This window comes from Leptodactylus fuscus, chromosome 1, assembly GCF_031893055.1.
Source record: "Leptodactylus fuscus isolate aLepFus1 chromosome 1, aLepFus1.hap2, whole genome shotgun sequence".
In the NCBI taxonomy this organism is placed as follows: domain Eukaryota; kingdom Metazoa; phylum Chordata; class Amphibia; order Anura; family Leptodactylidae; genus Leptodactylus; species Leptodactylus fuscus.
Window position 1 is genome coordinate 111,545,912 of NC_134265.1, and position 15,206 is coordinate 111,561,117.

At 42.8% G+C, this 15,206-nt stretch overlaps 1 protein-coding gene across 1 annotated transcript in view; it reads left to right on the forward strand.

Annotated features, from left to right (window-relative positions):
- The first annotated feature begins 105 nt into the window (after nt 1-105).
- The window catches only part of RSPH14 (radial spoke head 14 homolog), a 172,739-nt gene continuing 157,638 nt past the window's right edge, over nt 106-15,206 (forward strand). Inside the window, exons 1-3 of the mRNA XM_075276513.1 lie at nt 106-130; nt 2,355-2,571; nt 13,668-13,770. Coding sequence (XP_075132614.1) covers nt 2,373-2,571; nt 13,668-13,770 — 302 coding nt within the window. The 5' untranslated portion in view covers nt 106-130; nt 2,355-2,372. The remainder of the gene's footprint in view (nt 131-2,354; nt 2,572-13,667; nt 13,771-15,206) is intronic.

The following is a 15,206-nucleotide window of genomic DNA, read 5'->3' on the forward strand; positions in this document are numbered from 1 at the left end:
CGTATTTTGATATTCTAGAACACGCACGCCGCGCACATAGACTGGTTGCATGGTAACCGTGGTACGCTGCCTTGTGTAATTATTTTGCTCGGCAGCAGGCAGGTGCTGAGTTCGGGTGTGCTGCTGACGGGTGAGCCCTTGTATCCTGCCCTAGTAATACTAACCCCATAATATCATATTCTTCCCACACTGTCAGGTGGGCTGCTGACGGGTGAGCCCTTGTATCCTGCACTAGTAATACTAATCCCATAATATATTCTTCTTATACTGTCGGGTGTGCTGCTGACGGGTGAGCCCTTGTATCCTGCACTAGTAATACTAACCCCATAATATCATATTCTTCCCACACTGTCAGGTGGGCTGCTGACGGGTGAGCCCTTGTATCCTGCCCTAATAATACTAATCCCATAATATATTCTTCTCATACTGTCAGGTGGGCTGCTGACGGGTGAGCCCTTGTATCCTGCCCTAATAATACTAATCCCATAATATATTCTTCTTATACTGTCGGGTGTGCTGCTGACGGGTGAGCCCTTGTATCCTGCCCTAATAATACTAATCCCATAATATATTCTTCTCATACTGTCAGGTGTGCTGCTGACGGGTGAGCCCTTGTATCCTGCCCTAATAATACTAATCCCATAATATATTCTTCTCATACTGTCAGGTGGGCTACTGACGGGTGAGCCCTTGTATCCTGCCCTAATAATACTAATCCCATAATATATTCTTCTCATACTGTCAGGTGGGCTACTGACGGGTGAGCCCTTGTATCTAGCCCTAGTATTACTAACCCCATAATATCATATTCTTCTTATACTGTCAGGTGTGCTGCTGACGGGTGAGCCCTTGTATCCTGCCCTAATAATACTAACCCCATAATATCATATTCTTCTTATACTGTCAGGTGGGCTGCTGACGGGTGAGCCCTTGTATCCTGCCCTAGTAATACTAACCCCATAATATATTCTTCCCACACTGTCAGGTGTGCTGCTGACGGGTGAGCCCTTGTATCCTGACCTAATAATACTAACCCCATAATATCATATTCTTCCCATACTGTCAGGTGGGCTGCTGACGTGTGAGCCCTTGTATCTAGCCCTAGTAATACTAACCCCATAATATCATATTCTTCCCATACTGACGGGTAAGCCCTTGTATCCTGCCCTAGTAATACTAACCCCATAATATCATATTCTTCCCATACTGTCAGGTGTGCTGCTGACGGGTGAGCCCTTGTATCTAGCCCTAGTAATACTAACCCCACAATATCATATTCTTCCCATACTGTCAGGTGGGCTGCTGACGGGTGAGCCCTTGTATCTAGCCCTAGTAATACTAACCCCATAATATATTCTTCCCATACTGACGGGTAAGCCCTTGTATTCTGCCCTGGTGATACCTACCCCATAATATCATATTCTTCTCATACTGTCAGGTGGGCTGCTGACGGGTAAGCCTTTGTAGCCTGCCCTAGTAATATTAACCCCATAATATCATATTCTTCTCATACTGTCAGGTGTGCTGCTGACAGGTAAGCCTTTGTATCCTGCCCTAGTAATACTAACCCCACGATATCATATTCTTCCCATACTGTCAGGTGTGCTGCTGACAGGTAAGCCTTTATATCCTGCCCTAGTATTACTAACCCCACAATATCATATTCTTCCCATACTGTCAGGTGTGCTGCTGACAGGTAAGCCTTTATATCCTGCCCTAGTGATACTAACCCCATAGTGTCATATTTTTTCCACACTGACAAGTGTATTGCTAGGACGGCTGACAGGTAAGCCCTTGTATCCATCCCTAGTGATACTTACCTCATAGTATGTTATTCTTCACACATTGTTGGATGTGCAGCTGATGGGTAACCCCATAGTATTGTATTCTTCTCACAATGATGAGTGTACTACTAGGACTGCTGACAGGTAAGCTGTTTTCTCCACCCCTAGTGATACTAGCCCCATAGCATCTAATTCTACCCACACTCACATCCAGTACTAATGATATTACCCCATACTGAAGGGTGTACTGCTAGGACTGCTGACATGTGAGTCCTAGTATTCAGCACTAGTGATATTGCATGATATCTTATTGCTCCCTCACACTGTCAGATGTACTGCTGAGACTGCTGACAGGTGAGCCCTTGTATCCACCCCACTGATATTAAGCCCATAGTATCTTATTCCTCCTGCAATGTACAGCTGGGAATGCTGAGGGATGAGCCATTGTATCTACTCCTAATGACTGGATAATAAACCTTCTGCACTTGTAGGATACAATCACTGTGTCATATGCCAGATGCATTGCATGTGTTACCTGTTACCCTACGTGACTTACTGTTTTTCCCTTAGGACATAGAAGACAGTACAATGGCTGAAGCCCGGATATCATCTTACTTACCACCTAATATCGACCCTACTAAGGCACCTGTTGCCTTCGGAGAAAGGGATTTACCTAAACTAAATGAGGAGCTAAGGGCCCCTGAGCTACTTACTAGACAGAGGGCACTGATGGCATTGTGTGACATGCTGCATGACCCCGAGAATGTCTACCAGGCTGTACATCTGGGTAAGTCATCTCATCTTTATGGTTTATAGACAAAAACAGAGAGTCCAACTGCTGGGAATGGCAATGATGCCCAGAACAAGCAGCGACTATCAACTGCTCATGTTTGGCAAGCAGAGCAGACATTTGGTGTCCCTCTCAATAGAAATGAATGGGAGCACCTGAGATAACCTAATAGGTGTGCACTGCTGTAGCTAACACACCCATTCATACCCAAAGGGACCCATTGTAAATACCTTTGATGACATAGCATTTAATGGCATGAATAAGTAACATCATAGTTATCTCAAGTCTTTGACATCTATGCTTGTAGGAACTAAATACTGTCTCACAATTCAGTGGTCAGTTTCTCTTTGATATTCAAGACTAAAGGCCATTTTATGTGGGCCGACTTCGCTGCAATGAAGGAGAACAGATGTTCTGCAGGTTCTGCCTGCTATTCATAGTGAGTGATGAGGGCAGATCACAACAAAACAATGGAGAGCTGACAGTGTAACCTCTGGGCTGCAATGTCTCTTCTTAAAGAGGACATTTCACCACCTCAAACAAGTCCAGCTCTTTACATCAGTTAATATGCTCTGCTCTACTGATTCTGGTGCAGTTGGAAATCTTTCCTCTAGCTCCCACCGTTCATGAGCAATCAATGCTGTTAGTTTTGGTGCCAGATATGCTTTTTATTTTCTGTACTGTCAGCAGGGCGGTGTCAGGCAGGAGCAGGCAAGGGGTGTGATTCTGATCCCTGACACTGGCTGCCTCTGATTGGGGCTCTGAATAGCACCCCCTGCCTGACACTGCCCTTCTACATTACAGAGCTGACATAGCACATCAGGCACGAAAACTAACAGGCACTAAAAATGTGTTGCTTGGGAATGGTTGGGGCCAAGAAAAAATTGCTGGAATTACTGGAGCAGTAATAATAAGTGCTAAGCTCTTGAATTGGTGGAGGTGGTTAAAAGTCCTCTTTAACCTACAGCTGTATTCTTTAAATGGTCACTATTTAGGCAACTTAGTCATAGAGTATGTGATTCTGGACCAAAATGTCATGCACTTAAGTTAATGTGTCTGATTTCTGCCTGGAAAACCTCTCTAAAGTTCATGTCTATAGCAGCTCTTTTGTTACAAAGGAAGTCTGTCCCTAGATACATTATTTTCCTTCTTGCTTATCTCAGTGAGTGTAGGGGGCCTCCTTTTCTCTTTTCACACAATGATTGGAGAGGGGAGGGGGTGATTCTCCTCAAAGCTTGCACAGACATGTCTGCAAATTGTAGTTGTGTACAAAAGAATGAGGATTCTGCAAATCTCACAGTTTACAATGTACCGTAAGTAAAATCTTCTATTTACTTGTAACTACTCCTGGCTGCTGGTGTGGATATTCACAGACAGCTACAGCTTTATTGACTGGGCTCATATATTGTTTTTTTTTCTTGTGTTTTACCTGCTTGGTTGCATGCATTGCCCTGTATATACAGTCCATTGTTCTTGGATCTCCTATGTTATGGTCTTTTCTCAGGTTTTTGTTTGAAATTGCATAGTTATTCCTGGCAGAATGGCAGACCATTATATACTATGGATAGGGGAGGGGAAAGACTTCTCCTTATTGTGTGCACTCCCTGACTGAGAGATAAATGTACACTGTGTTTCAGCCATAATGTGTTTATTAGACTGGATTCACAACTGTGCACGGTCTCAGTTGAGGGATTTCGTCCGCCATTCCACTTGAAGAATGCAAACAGGTCTTTTATTTCCGCATTTTATAGGCAGAAACCCAGCGGACCCCATATGTAGTCTGCGGGGACCGCGGGTAACTGCTTTTTAAAGGGATCCTATCACTCAGACATGATTTTTTCTAAGTACCATGTCGGAATAGCCTTAAGAAAGGCTATTCGTCTCCTACCTTTCATCGTCTTCTCCGTGCCGCCATTCATCTACAATCCCAGTTTTTCTCGGTATGCAAATTAGCTCTCTCGTAGCACTGGGGGCGAGCCCCAGCGCTCAGACAGCACTGGGGGCATCCCCAATGCTGCGAGAGAACTCTCTCCAGCGCCGCCTCCATCTTCGTCAGCAGCATCCTCTTCAGCGTCTTTTTCCGGCGGTGGCTTGTAACTTCTATGGCCTCGGCCTTGCACAATACTGTGCAAGCGGCCATTTTCCCGTGGCCTGTGGGCATGCACAGTCTGCTCTGCACAAGGCCCGAGGCCTAGAAGTTACAAGCCACTGCTGGAAGAAGACGCTGAAGAGGACGCTGCTTATGAAGATGGAGGCGGCGCTGGAGAGAGTTCTCTCGCAGCACTGGGGATGCCCCCAGTGCTGTCTGAGCACTGGGGCTCGCACCCAGTGCTGCAAGAGAGCTAATTTGCATACCGACAAGAACCGGGATTGTAGGTGAACGGCGGCGCAGGTAGGAGACGAATAGCCTTTCTTAAGGCTATTTCGACGTGGTACAAAGAAAAAAAATCATGTCTGAGTGATAGGATCCCTTTAAGTGGATTGGGTTTCTGTTTTTCAGGTCCCCAAGTGAACTGGAAAAATGGAAACCTGAGCACAGGTGTGAACCTTGCGTTAGTAGTAGAAAAACTGATAGGACACTATGTAAGAAGGTTTATACAGTCATAGTACAGACTGCCCAGCAAGACCCTGCACATATTTCAGATTTTCATGAAAACTCAGGTACCCTTTAAGGCCATCTTAAAAAAATGGTTACAATTGAATCCTTTGTGCCAGAGAATGTCTGGTGTGTCACTTAATGGTGTCAGAGACCAGAATTCCTATTGCTATTTATGACATTTACACTAGTAGGGACTTCTGGATCTTAATAAGATAACACAGAGTTGCCAGAGCATTGGGGCAGAAGCGCGGTCACAAGGACATAGACAACCTACGTAACTTTTTGTTTTGGTGACAGTGCACATAAATTTGATTGAAAACACACTAAAGTAACTCTTACACTTTAGCTCACGTTTTATATGTATCCTACTAATATTATAAATGTGAAAGTTTGTGTGTTTGGATGTTTGTGAGTTTAGATGTTTGTTCCTCAATCACGCTAAAACGCCTGGACGGATTTGCGTGCAATTTTCCACAAACATAGTTTTCCCTTAGGATTGAGTCACAGGCTACTTTTGGTGCCACTAAACAACATGGCTTCCTAGCAGGAGACACAAAAGCAGGACTCCTAGCCCCAGCTATAGACTCACACACACTGCCTGGCATTTCCTGCCTCAACCTGCCTGCACACTCCTTACTGTCACCTCAGGAGTAGCCCTCACTCTACTCACTCACATTTTACATATAGCTTTCCACTATATAACACATCACATTGTCTGTATCATGACATACACAATACAACACATCACATTGTCTGACACAATACAACACATCACATTGTCTGACACAATACAACACATCACATTGTCTGTATCACGACATACACAATACAACACATCACATTGTCTATATCACGACATACACAATACAACACATCACATTGTCTGTATCACGACATACACAATACATCACATTGTATCACGACATACACAATACATCACATCACATTGTCTGTATCACGACATACACAATACAACACATCACATTGTCTGTATCATGACATACACAATACAACACATCACATTGTCTGTATCACAACATACACAATACAACACATCACATTGTCTGTATCACAACATACACAATACAACACATCACATTGTCTGTATCACGACATACACAATATAACACATCACATTTGCTATCCCACCAAACTTTTTAAAGCACTTTTACAGTTTCACACGTCTGTGTCCGCCCAATTCTCAAATCACCGCAGACGAAGTCGCGGGTAAAAGCTAGTTATGTATAAAACAGATTGGTAAACCAACCTGAAGCCACTGGTGATTTTGCTTTCCACCACTAGATGGCTCTATTACCATTATTAATGAATACCTGCAAATGCTCCATATCATTATCATTACTTGCTATACTTTTACGGTCTCCTCTTACACTTTGTAATCTGTGTATGATCAAAGGACATGGGATTGTATTAAAACTTCTTTAGTAGAACATAACCTTAGGTTTTCTTATTTCTAACATATTAGTAATGAGGAGAAGCAACATAACTCTATAAAATCACAATAAGGGTTGGAGCAGAACCCTGCTTATTGGCTGAGGGTGATCACATGGCTTATAGTTCACTTTTAGAATACAGTGTTTACTCCAGAAACAGGATCATAGCTAAAGAATCTTTGGCGCTGGTGCAGAAGTTAAGCATGGGCTCCCATCCCCCCACAAAACTTCTTTCATGGCTTCCACATCCGTCTGTAACTTTTGGCTAATCACAATGGAATTTTTTGCGATTGAATCTGCTGCAAAAAAACGCCTCGGGTTTATTTCAATGGAAGAAGACACTTCTTTTTACTGCTGGCTGAAAACAAAATCAGCTAGCAGAAAAAAAAATGTTCTTCCTGATATAAACCTCCCAATGAGCTAAATGTTAGTAGGAAATCTGCGACAGAATTTGCTTGCCATGTCCCAGCACAAAACCACTGTGTGAACTTACCCTACATTCACATGACTGTGGCTGAAAATGGGTGGAAAAAAATATAAATTTTTCATGGTTGTTTTACACCCAAGGGACATCCATTTTTACAGAATCACAATAAAACCATAATATACCGAGCAATCTAAATGTGAAATTGCTTCATTTAAAAGCGATCAGAGAAATATAGGAGATTCACAGCAGCAGCGATTGTATCCGAACCCCTTGGGGAACAATAGTATTGGAAGAAAACCGATGGATAGGAAGAACACTGCGCTACTCCACTAAGTTAACATCAAACGCACTTTATTTTGTTTCCTTAAAACACACGACGCTATACACAGCGTTTCGGGGATTACCCCTTTTTCAAGTGTATAACTGAAATACACAATATACCCGTACAGGAGTCAGGAGCAGGAGCCTCTCAGTAAAGGTAAGTGCTGTTCAACAGCGTGGGGTGGATATACCATGTGTGTAACTCGGGCTTTTTAACCATTACCAGGGCGTGCTGACAAAGCACCTTTTCAAAATTGTGAATAAATAACTTAGTTTCAAGCCTGTGATGCTCACTCAAACTCACCTGTGGCAAGTAACAGTTGTGGGCAAAATAAAAATCACACCTGAAATCAGATAACAAGGAGAGACGTTGACTTAATTTTTGCATTGCGTGTCTGTGTGTGTTACACTAAGTATGGAGAAAAGAACTGTCTGTGGACTTGAGAACCAAAATTGTGGATTAAAAAATCAAAAAATTTACAAGAAGTTTATGGCACTGCACTGTAGCTAATCTCAATGGACGCAGATGGAGGAGAAAAATTGACGAAAGGTTACAACGCAGGATAGTTGTGAATCCAAAGAAATTCAAGCCCGTTCAGGGTGCATCGGGATCAGCATTAAAGTATTTCTTAACATTTGTATGAAATTAAATGCTATTTCAAGAGACCTAGGAGGACCCCACTACTGACTCAGAGACCTAAATAAGCTAGAATGCAGTTAGCCAAAGTGTACGTAAGGGCTCGTTCACATCTGCGCCCGGCACTCCGTTCTGCAGGTTTCCGTTTCCTGCTTAAAACAGAGGCAGGAGACGGAAATCTGCAGGAGTCTTTCTCCCCCATTCATTTGAATGGGTGACAAAGCTGTCCGGCGGTGAGCGTTTTATGCTCTCCGCCGCAAAACCGGGTTTTTTAATCCAGACACAGAGTCGGACATGCAGTACTCTGTGTCCGATTTTTTTTAAAAAAACGTTTTTGCGGCGGAGAGCATAAAACGCTCACCGCCGCTCACGGCCAGACCCGGTCTGTGCTTTCCGTCTTCTTGCGTGCAGAAGATGGAAAGCACAGAACGGAGACCCAAACGCAGGTGTGAACCTAGCGTAAGCCGAAATCCTTTTGGGAAAACGTCCTGTGGACAGATGAGACCAAGATAGAGCTTTTTGGTAACATCATTCTACTGTTTACTGAAAATGGAATGAGGCCTACAAAGAAAAGAACACAGTGCCAACAGTTAAATATGGTGGAGGGTCAAAGATATTTTGGTGTTGTTTTGCTGCCTCTGGCACTGGGTGACTTGAATGTGTGCAAAACATCATGAAATCTGAAGATTACCAAAGGATTTTGGGTCTCAACGTAGGGTCTAGTGTTAGAAAGCTGGATTTGTGTCCTACGTCTTCCAGCAGGACAGTGACCCAAAACATACTACAAAACCCACCCGAAATGGATGGAAACAAAGGGCTGGAGATTTCTGAATTGGCCAGCAATGAGTCCAGGTCTAAATCCCATTGAACACCTGTGGAGAGATCTTAAAATTGCTGTTGGGAGAAGGCAAGCAAAGAGCTCCACCATCTATCATAAAGGACATATAGATAGAAGTTGTCTTTATTAGACAACCCCAACCTACTTGACTGTAAGTCTGAGAGGCAGTTTAGTCGTCCATGTGTTGTCTAGGTAATATGGTGTGTATATGTGTGATATTGCAAGTTCCAGAACAACACGGGATCTACTGTTCTGCACTCACAGCGTCAGAGATCACTGTGATGTATTGAAAACGGGCCAAGCGAACCTGGTTCATCTAGGAAATGCGCCCATTACACAAATCTTATGACTTGGCCCACCTGAAGTCATGTCATACACAGCTTTTTTTGTCTTTTTAAAGGCTACAGTTTTTGTGGAAACCAACCAACCTTAGACTAAGGCCCCATGTAGTGAAATGCAGCTAAAAAGCAATATGAGAAAAACTGTATTGAAAACACGTGTTGTTTTCAGCAGCGTTTTTCATTGTGTGTTTTTCTTTACCTATTAAATATATAGGGGAACATCTTCGTTTCTGCTGCTAAAATTATTCAGTTTTCAAAAAATATGGGCCAAATAACAAGAAGCATCAATACAAAACTCTTCCTAATGTACACTCAGTGGTCAAAAGTCATGGGTGGCAAGACGACGAGGCATGGAGTCCATGAGGTGTTGGAAGAGTTCTGGAGGGATATTGATTCACATAGTCTGCACTGCAGTCCACAATTGGTCCTGTGTAGTTGGTGCTGGGTCCATGGAGCGGACACTGGTATCCACAGCATCCCATAAATGCTCTATGAAGTTGAGTGGGCGAGCGGGCAGGCCAATCAAGTGTTGAGAGGTCACTGGTGTGTTCATTATGCCAGTCCCGTGCCACCAACATGATTACATGTTGCATTGTCCTGTTGGTACACAGCATCCCCATCGGGGAACTCCAACATCAGAAAGGGGTGCAGATGGTCTTCCATAAGTTGCACATATCGAACACCGGTCATGATCCCTGCACCTGGACAATGAGGCCCAATTGCGACCATGTGAACATGGCCCAGACCATGATGGAGCCACCTCCCTCCTGGACACGTCCCTGTTGGCATGCAGAATTCATGGGGCATGCACCACACTCTCACACGCCCATCGGCTCTGTACAACTGGAACTGTGATTCATCAGACCATGTCACATGCTGTCACTGTTCCACGGTCCAATGACGATGGTTGCAGGCCCATGCCACTCTTCGATCTCTGCGTTGCAGTGTCAGCAAAGGGACATGGTTGGGGTGTCAACTGTTGAAGCCTATGTGGTGCAGTTCTCGGCATACAGTCCTGGTGAAAATTGAATGTGGCGCCCCACATTCAAATTGGCGGCAATTTGACCCACAGTAAACCGTTGAGAGCCCTGTACACTCGTGGTTGACCAGTTGATTGATTATCCAGCGGACGGTGGCTCCATAAAACTTAACTTTTTAATTAATCAAAACAACATCATAATAATAATACGTAATAATGTATTTCCATGTATTTCCAGGAAAGGCTGACGCTTTTCCGAGAAACTCTGTTTGTCTCCTTAATCATAGTGGAGTAGGGAGGGGTACATAGAGAGTGAGAGCAGGCAGATGAATTATGGGAAATGTAGTTTAATCACAGATTCACTGCATGTAAATGATAGTGATACAGGGTGCAGCAAGTAAAATAAAGCCAAGCAAAGGGTGCAGAAGGGAACAGTGAATATTTGGCACTGCTGTGGATGTATTTGCAGGTAATTTAGTATGCTACATTTTTGAGAGTGCCGTTTTTACACAGCGTTTTATCCCGTAATGTTTGAATACGATTAAACAGAATCTCATTCACTTTGCTAGTACTGTAAAGCGCAGCGTTTTTTTTCCACTACATTTCCACAGCCAAAAATGTTTTGTTTCCGCAATATAGGGCCTTAGGCTGCTTTCAGGTGGCCGTAGCATTTAGACATATTGCATTTAACTACCATAGAACCCATAGTGACAAAAGTCAAGATCAATAAAACCATAGGAGTAAAATCTCCATTATGACCATATGACCAGCCTTATAGAGACTGTAGAATATTCAGAAAAAAAAATATACAGGTCCAGATCCAGCCTATGGCTACTGATGGTGTGTAGGGTCTGCTAATGTCAGAAGGAGAGATTTATGCTAGATGTGTACTGTCCCCTGATATATAGTATAGGATCATGACATGTAAGTCTGTGCTTTAATTCGTGACTTCCTAGTTGATGGATGGTTTTTGAGCACATAGTGACTTTTTAGTGTCAGTCCTAAAATGTCATGCTCCAGGCAAAGGTATAAAGTTGTAGGATTGTTCACTTGTATAACTGCATAACAATCGCTTCCTTCTTTGCATACAGTTCTCACAGCTACATCTATCAATAGCCTTTTCTCTGTCCAGTGGTCACATTATCAGTCAGCCATGAAGGGTATTAATACATGCCATTGAGTATCTTATTTAGACCTAATATTACCCTAAGCGTCATTCTTCTCTAAATATGCCTTCTTTATAATATATACAGTATATACAGTTAGGGCCAGAAATATTTGGACAGTGACACAAGTTTTGTTATTTTAGCTGTTTACTAAAACATGTTCAGAAATACAATTCTATATATAATATGGGCTGAAAGTGCACACTCCCAGCTGCAATATGAGAGTTTCCACATCCAAATCGGAGAAAGGGTTTAGGAATCATAGCTCTGTAATGCATAGCCTCCTCTTTTTCAAGGGACCAAAAGTAATTGGACAATGGACTCTAAGGGCTGCAATTAACTCTGAAGGCGTCTCCCTCGTAAACCTGTAATCAATGAAGTAGTTAAAAGGTCTGGGGTTGATTCCAGGTGTGTGGTTTTGCATTTGGAAGCTGTTGCTGTGACCAGACAACATGCGGTCAAAGGAACTCTCAATTGAGGTGAAGCAGAACATCCTGAGGCTGAAAAAAAGGAAAAAATCCATCAGAGAGATAGCAGACATGCTTGGAGTAGCAAAATCAACAGTCGGGTACATTCTAAGAAAAAAGGAATTGACTGGTGAGCTTGGAAACTCAAAAAGGCCTGGGCGTCCACGGATGACAACAGTGGTGGATGATCGCCGCATACTTTCTTTGGTCAAGAAGAACCCGTTCACAACATCAACTGAAGTCCAGAACACTCTCAGTGAAGTAGGTGTATCTGTCTCTAAGTCAACAGTAAAGAGAAGACTCCATGAAAGTAAATACAAAGGGTTCACATCTAGATGCAAACCATTCATCAATTCCAAAAATAGACAGGCCAGAGTTAAATTTGCTGAAAAACACCTCAAGAAGCCAGCTCAGTTCTGGAAAAGTATTCTATGGACAGATGAGACAACGATCAACCTGTACCAGAATGATGGGAAGAAAAAAGTTTGGAGAAGAAAGGGAACGGCACATGATCCAAGGCACACCACATCCTCTGTAAAACATGGTGGAGGCAACGTGATGGCATGGGCATGCATGGCTTTCAATGGCACTGGGTCACTTGTGTTTATTGATGACATAACAGCAGACAAGAGTAGCCGGATGAATTCTGAAGTGTACCGGGATATACTTTCAGCCCAGATTCAGCCAAATGCTGCCAAGTTGATCGGACAGCGCTTCATAGTACAGATGGACAATGGCCCCAAACATACAGCCAAAGCTACCCAGGAGTTCATGAGTGCAAAAAAGTGGAACATTCTGCAATGGCCAAGTCAATCACCAGATCTTAACCCAATTGAGCATGCATTTCACTTGCACAAATCCAGACTTAAGGCGGAAAGACCCACAAACAAGCAAGACCTGAAGGCTGCGGCTGTAAAGGCCTGGCAAAGCATTAAGAAGGAGGAAACCCAGCGTTTGGTGATGTCCATGGGTTCCAGACTCAAGGCAGTGATTGCCTCCAAAGGATTCGCAACAAAATATTGAAAAAAAAAATATTTTGTTTGGGTTATGTTTATTTGTCCAATTACTTTTCAGCTCCTAAAATGTGGAGTGTTTGTAAAGAAATGTGTACAATTCCTACATTTTCTATCAGATATTTTTGTTCAACCCTTCAAATTAAACGTTACAATCTGCACTTGAATTCTGTTGTAGAGGTTTCATTTCAAAACCAATGTGGTGGCATGCAGAGCCCAACTCGCGAAAATTGTGTCACTGTCCAAATATTTCTGGCCCTAACTGTATATATATATAGAGAGAGAGAGAGAGAGAGAGAGAGACAGAGAGACAGATCTCTGTTCTCATTACCGTTAACGCTTAGTATTCACGTCACATAATGCCTGAGGAGAGTGAGACATGAGATCTGTGGTTTAGTGGTCACCTGCAAATTTTTGACTTTTGTCCAAGCATACTGTCCTGACCGATCTCATGTCAGGCATGGAGGACACAACTGTAGATTGGGCAAGTATCATGTACATGTCCCATTTATTAGAATAGGACCTGTCTAGAATACCCTGTGGGCGTTGTACGATTGCTTCAGCAAGTGTACCTGTCAACACCTAATATCGCAACCCTTTTAACTCCATAAACCTATTGGTTTGTTAGTGGCTAGCCTAGGCATGTAGACTTGGACACAATATTACCAATTCCATTTATTGTTTTAAAACAGAAAGCTCATTGAAATGAGGGAGTTCATGAAATGATATTTCATATAATATCAAAAATAATATAGGATCTCATGCAATATATGCCGTCATTCTTGAAATTTTGGGTGGCGTGGAATCAGATCTTATTGGGATGTAAACTTTAATCATCTCACTTTATTACACAGGTTTTATGGAAAGTCTGAAAAATCTGCTGTATGATCAAGACCGCACAGTTCGGCAGAAGGCTACTGAGATTTTCTACATTATGGCTGGTCATAACATTGGAAGGTTGGTGACCCCTGACTGACATGTACTTTGTGTTCTCCATTGTTCCGGTCTGTTCTGATTTCAGGGTGTATTTCCACATCAGTTGTTAGTGATGACACTAGTCAATGGTGTTGATATTCCTGGAAATGTCTGTACCACGGAAAAATATTTAGCTTCACTGAATAAATGGCCAAAAAAAGGAACTGCAGTTCACAGTTTCCAATGGTACAAGTGTGTCCTTGGATAAAAGAAACCCTCTATCTGAGTATCATATTGGTAGGCCTGTATCAGCCTGAGCCCACATGTTGTGGGAAATTTGTGTTTTTTGTTGCAGATTTTTCTGCCAAAGTCAGGAATAGATTTAGCACAAGGGAGTTTTTTTGGACAGGATTTTGAGGCTGAAAAAAAATGTACATGCTCATTCTTCAGGCGGATTGTGCCTCACGAATCCGCCTGAAGACACTCCCAACTAGGCCCATTCATTTGGACCTAATCTGGCTCGCAGTGCACTGAATCGGCATTCCAGTTGCGGCTGCCCCATATTTTGGACCTGAACCTGAGGCGACCTCCGCCTCAGCTTCCGGAACAAAACCCCGTGTAAACCCGGCCTTAGAGTTTCCTCTATATTTCCCATTCATTTTGAACCCACTTTTGACATTGGCTCAAAAAACTACAGTAAGATTAAAAAACACCACTTTTCTGCAACTTTTGTCCTTAGCCGGGACTTCAGAAGAGAAGGATTTAAACAGGGTTGATATTAGACAGCTTTCAACAGAGTTCACAGTCTGGACAGGCAGCAGGGAAAGCAAGTAAGACCATAACTGTATAGATAGAAGTAACCAGCAGAAAGAGAGGTTTTGAACCTGCTGTATAGAGCACTAGTGAGACCACATCTGCAATTCTGGGGCAGATTTATTAAGACTGGTGTATCTTATGTCATTTTTAATGAAGGCCCCAACTTGTAGGGAAAATGGGAAATTTATGAAGAGGCTTCTGTATAAATCAGCTGGATGTCCCAGCACCAGAATGGAAATCTGCAGCCTTTAGGAACTGATTTCCATTATAATTCACAACAGAAAAGTGTCATAAGTCCACCTACATTCATACAGTGTGGTGAATAAGGTGCAGAACAACGGATATGGCCAAGTAAGGGCCTTGTGCCATATGTGTGACACAGTATTATCAATATAAATCTGTCCCGCAATGTCCCGTTCTGTAGATCCAACCTACTTGAATTGTTTTGTAAAGAGGAGTGGCCCAAAATACCTTCATCCAGGATCCAGGAACTGATTAAAAGCTACAGGAAGCGACTAGAGGCAAAAGAAGGATCTACTAAATATTAATGTCACTTTTCTGTTGAGGTGCCCATACTTTTGCACCGGTCAAATTTTGGTTTAATGCATATTGCACATTTTCTGTTAGTACAATAAACCTCATTTCAATCCTGAAATATTACT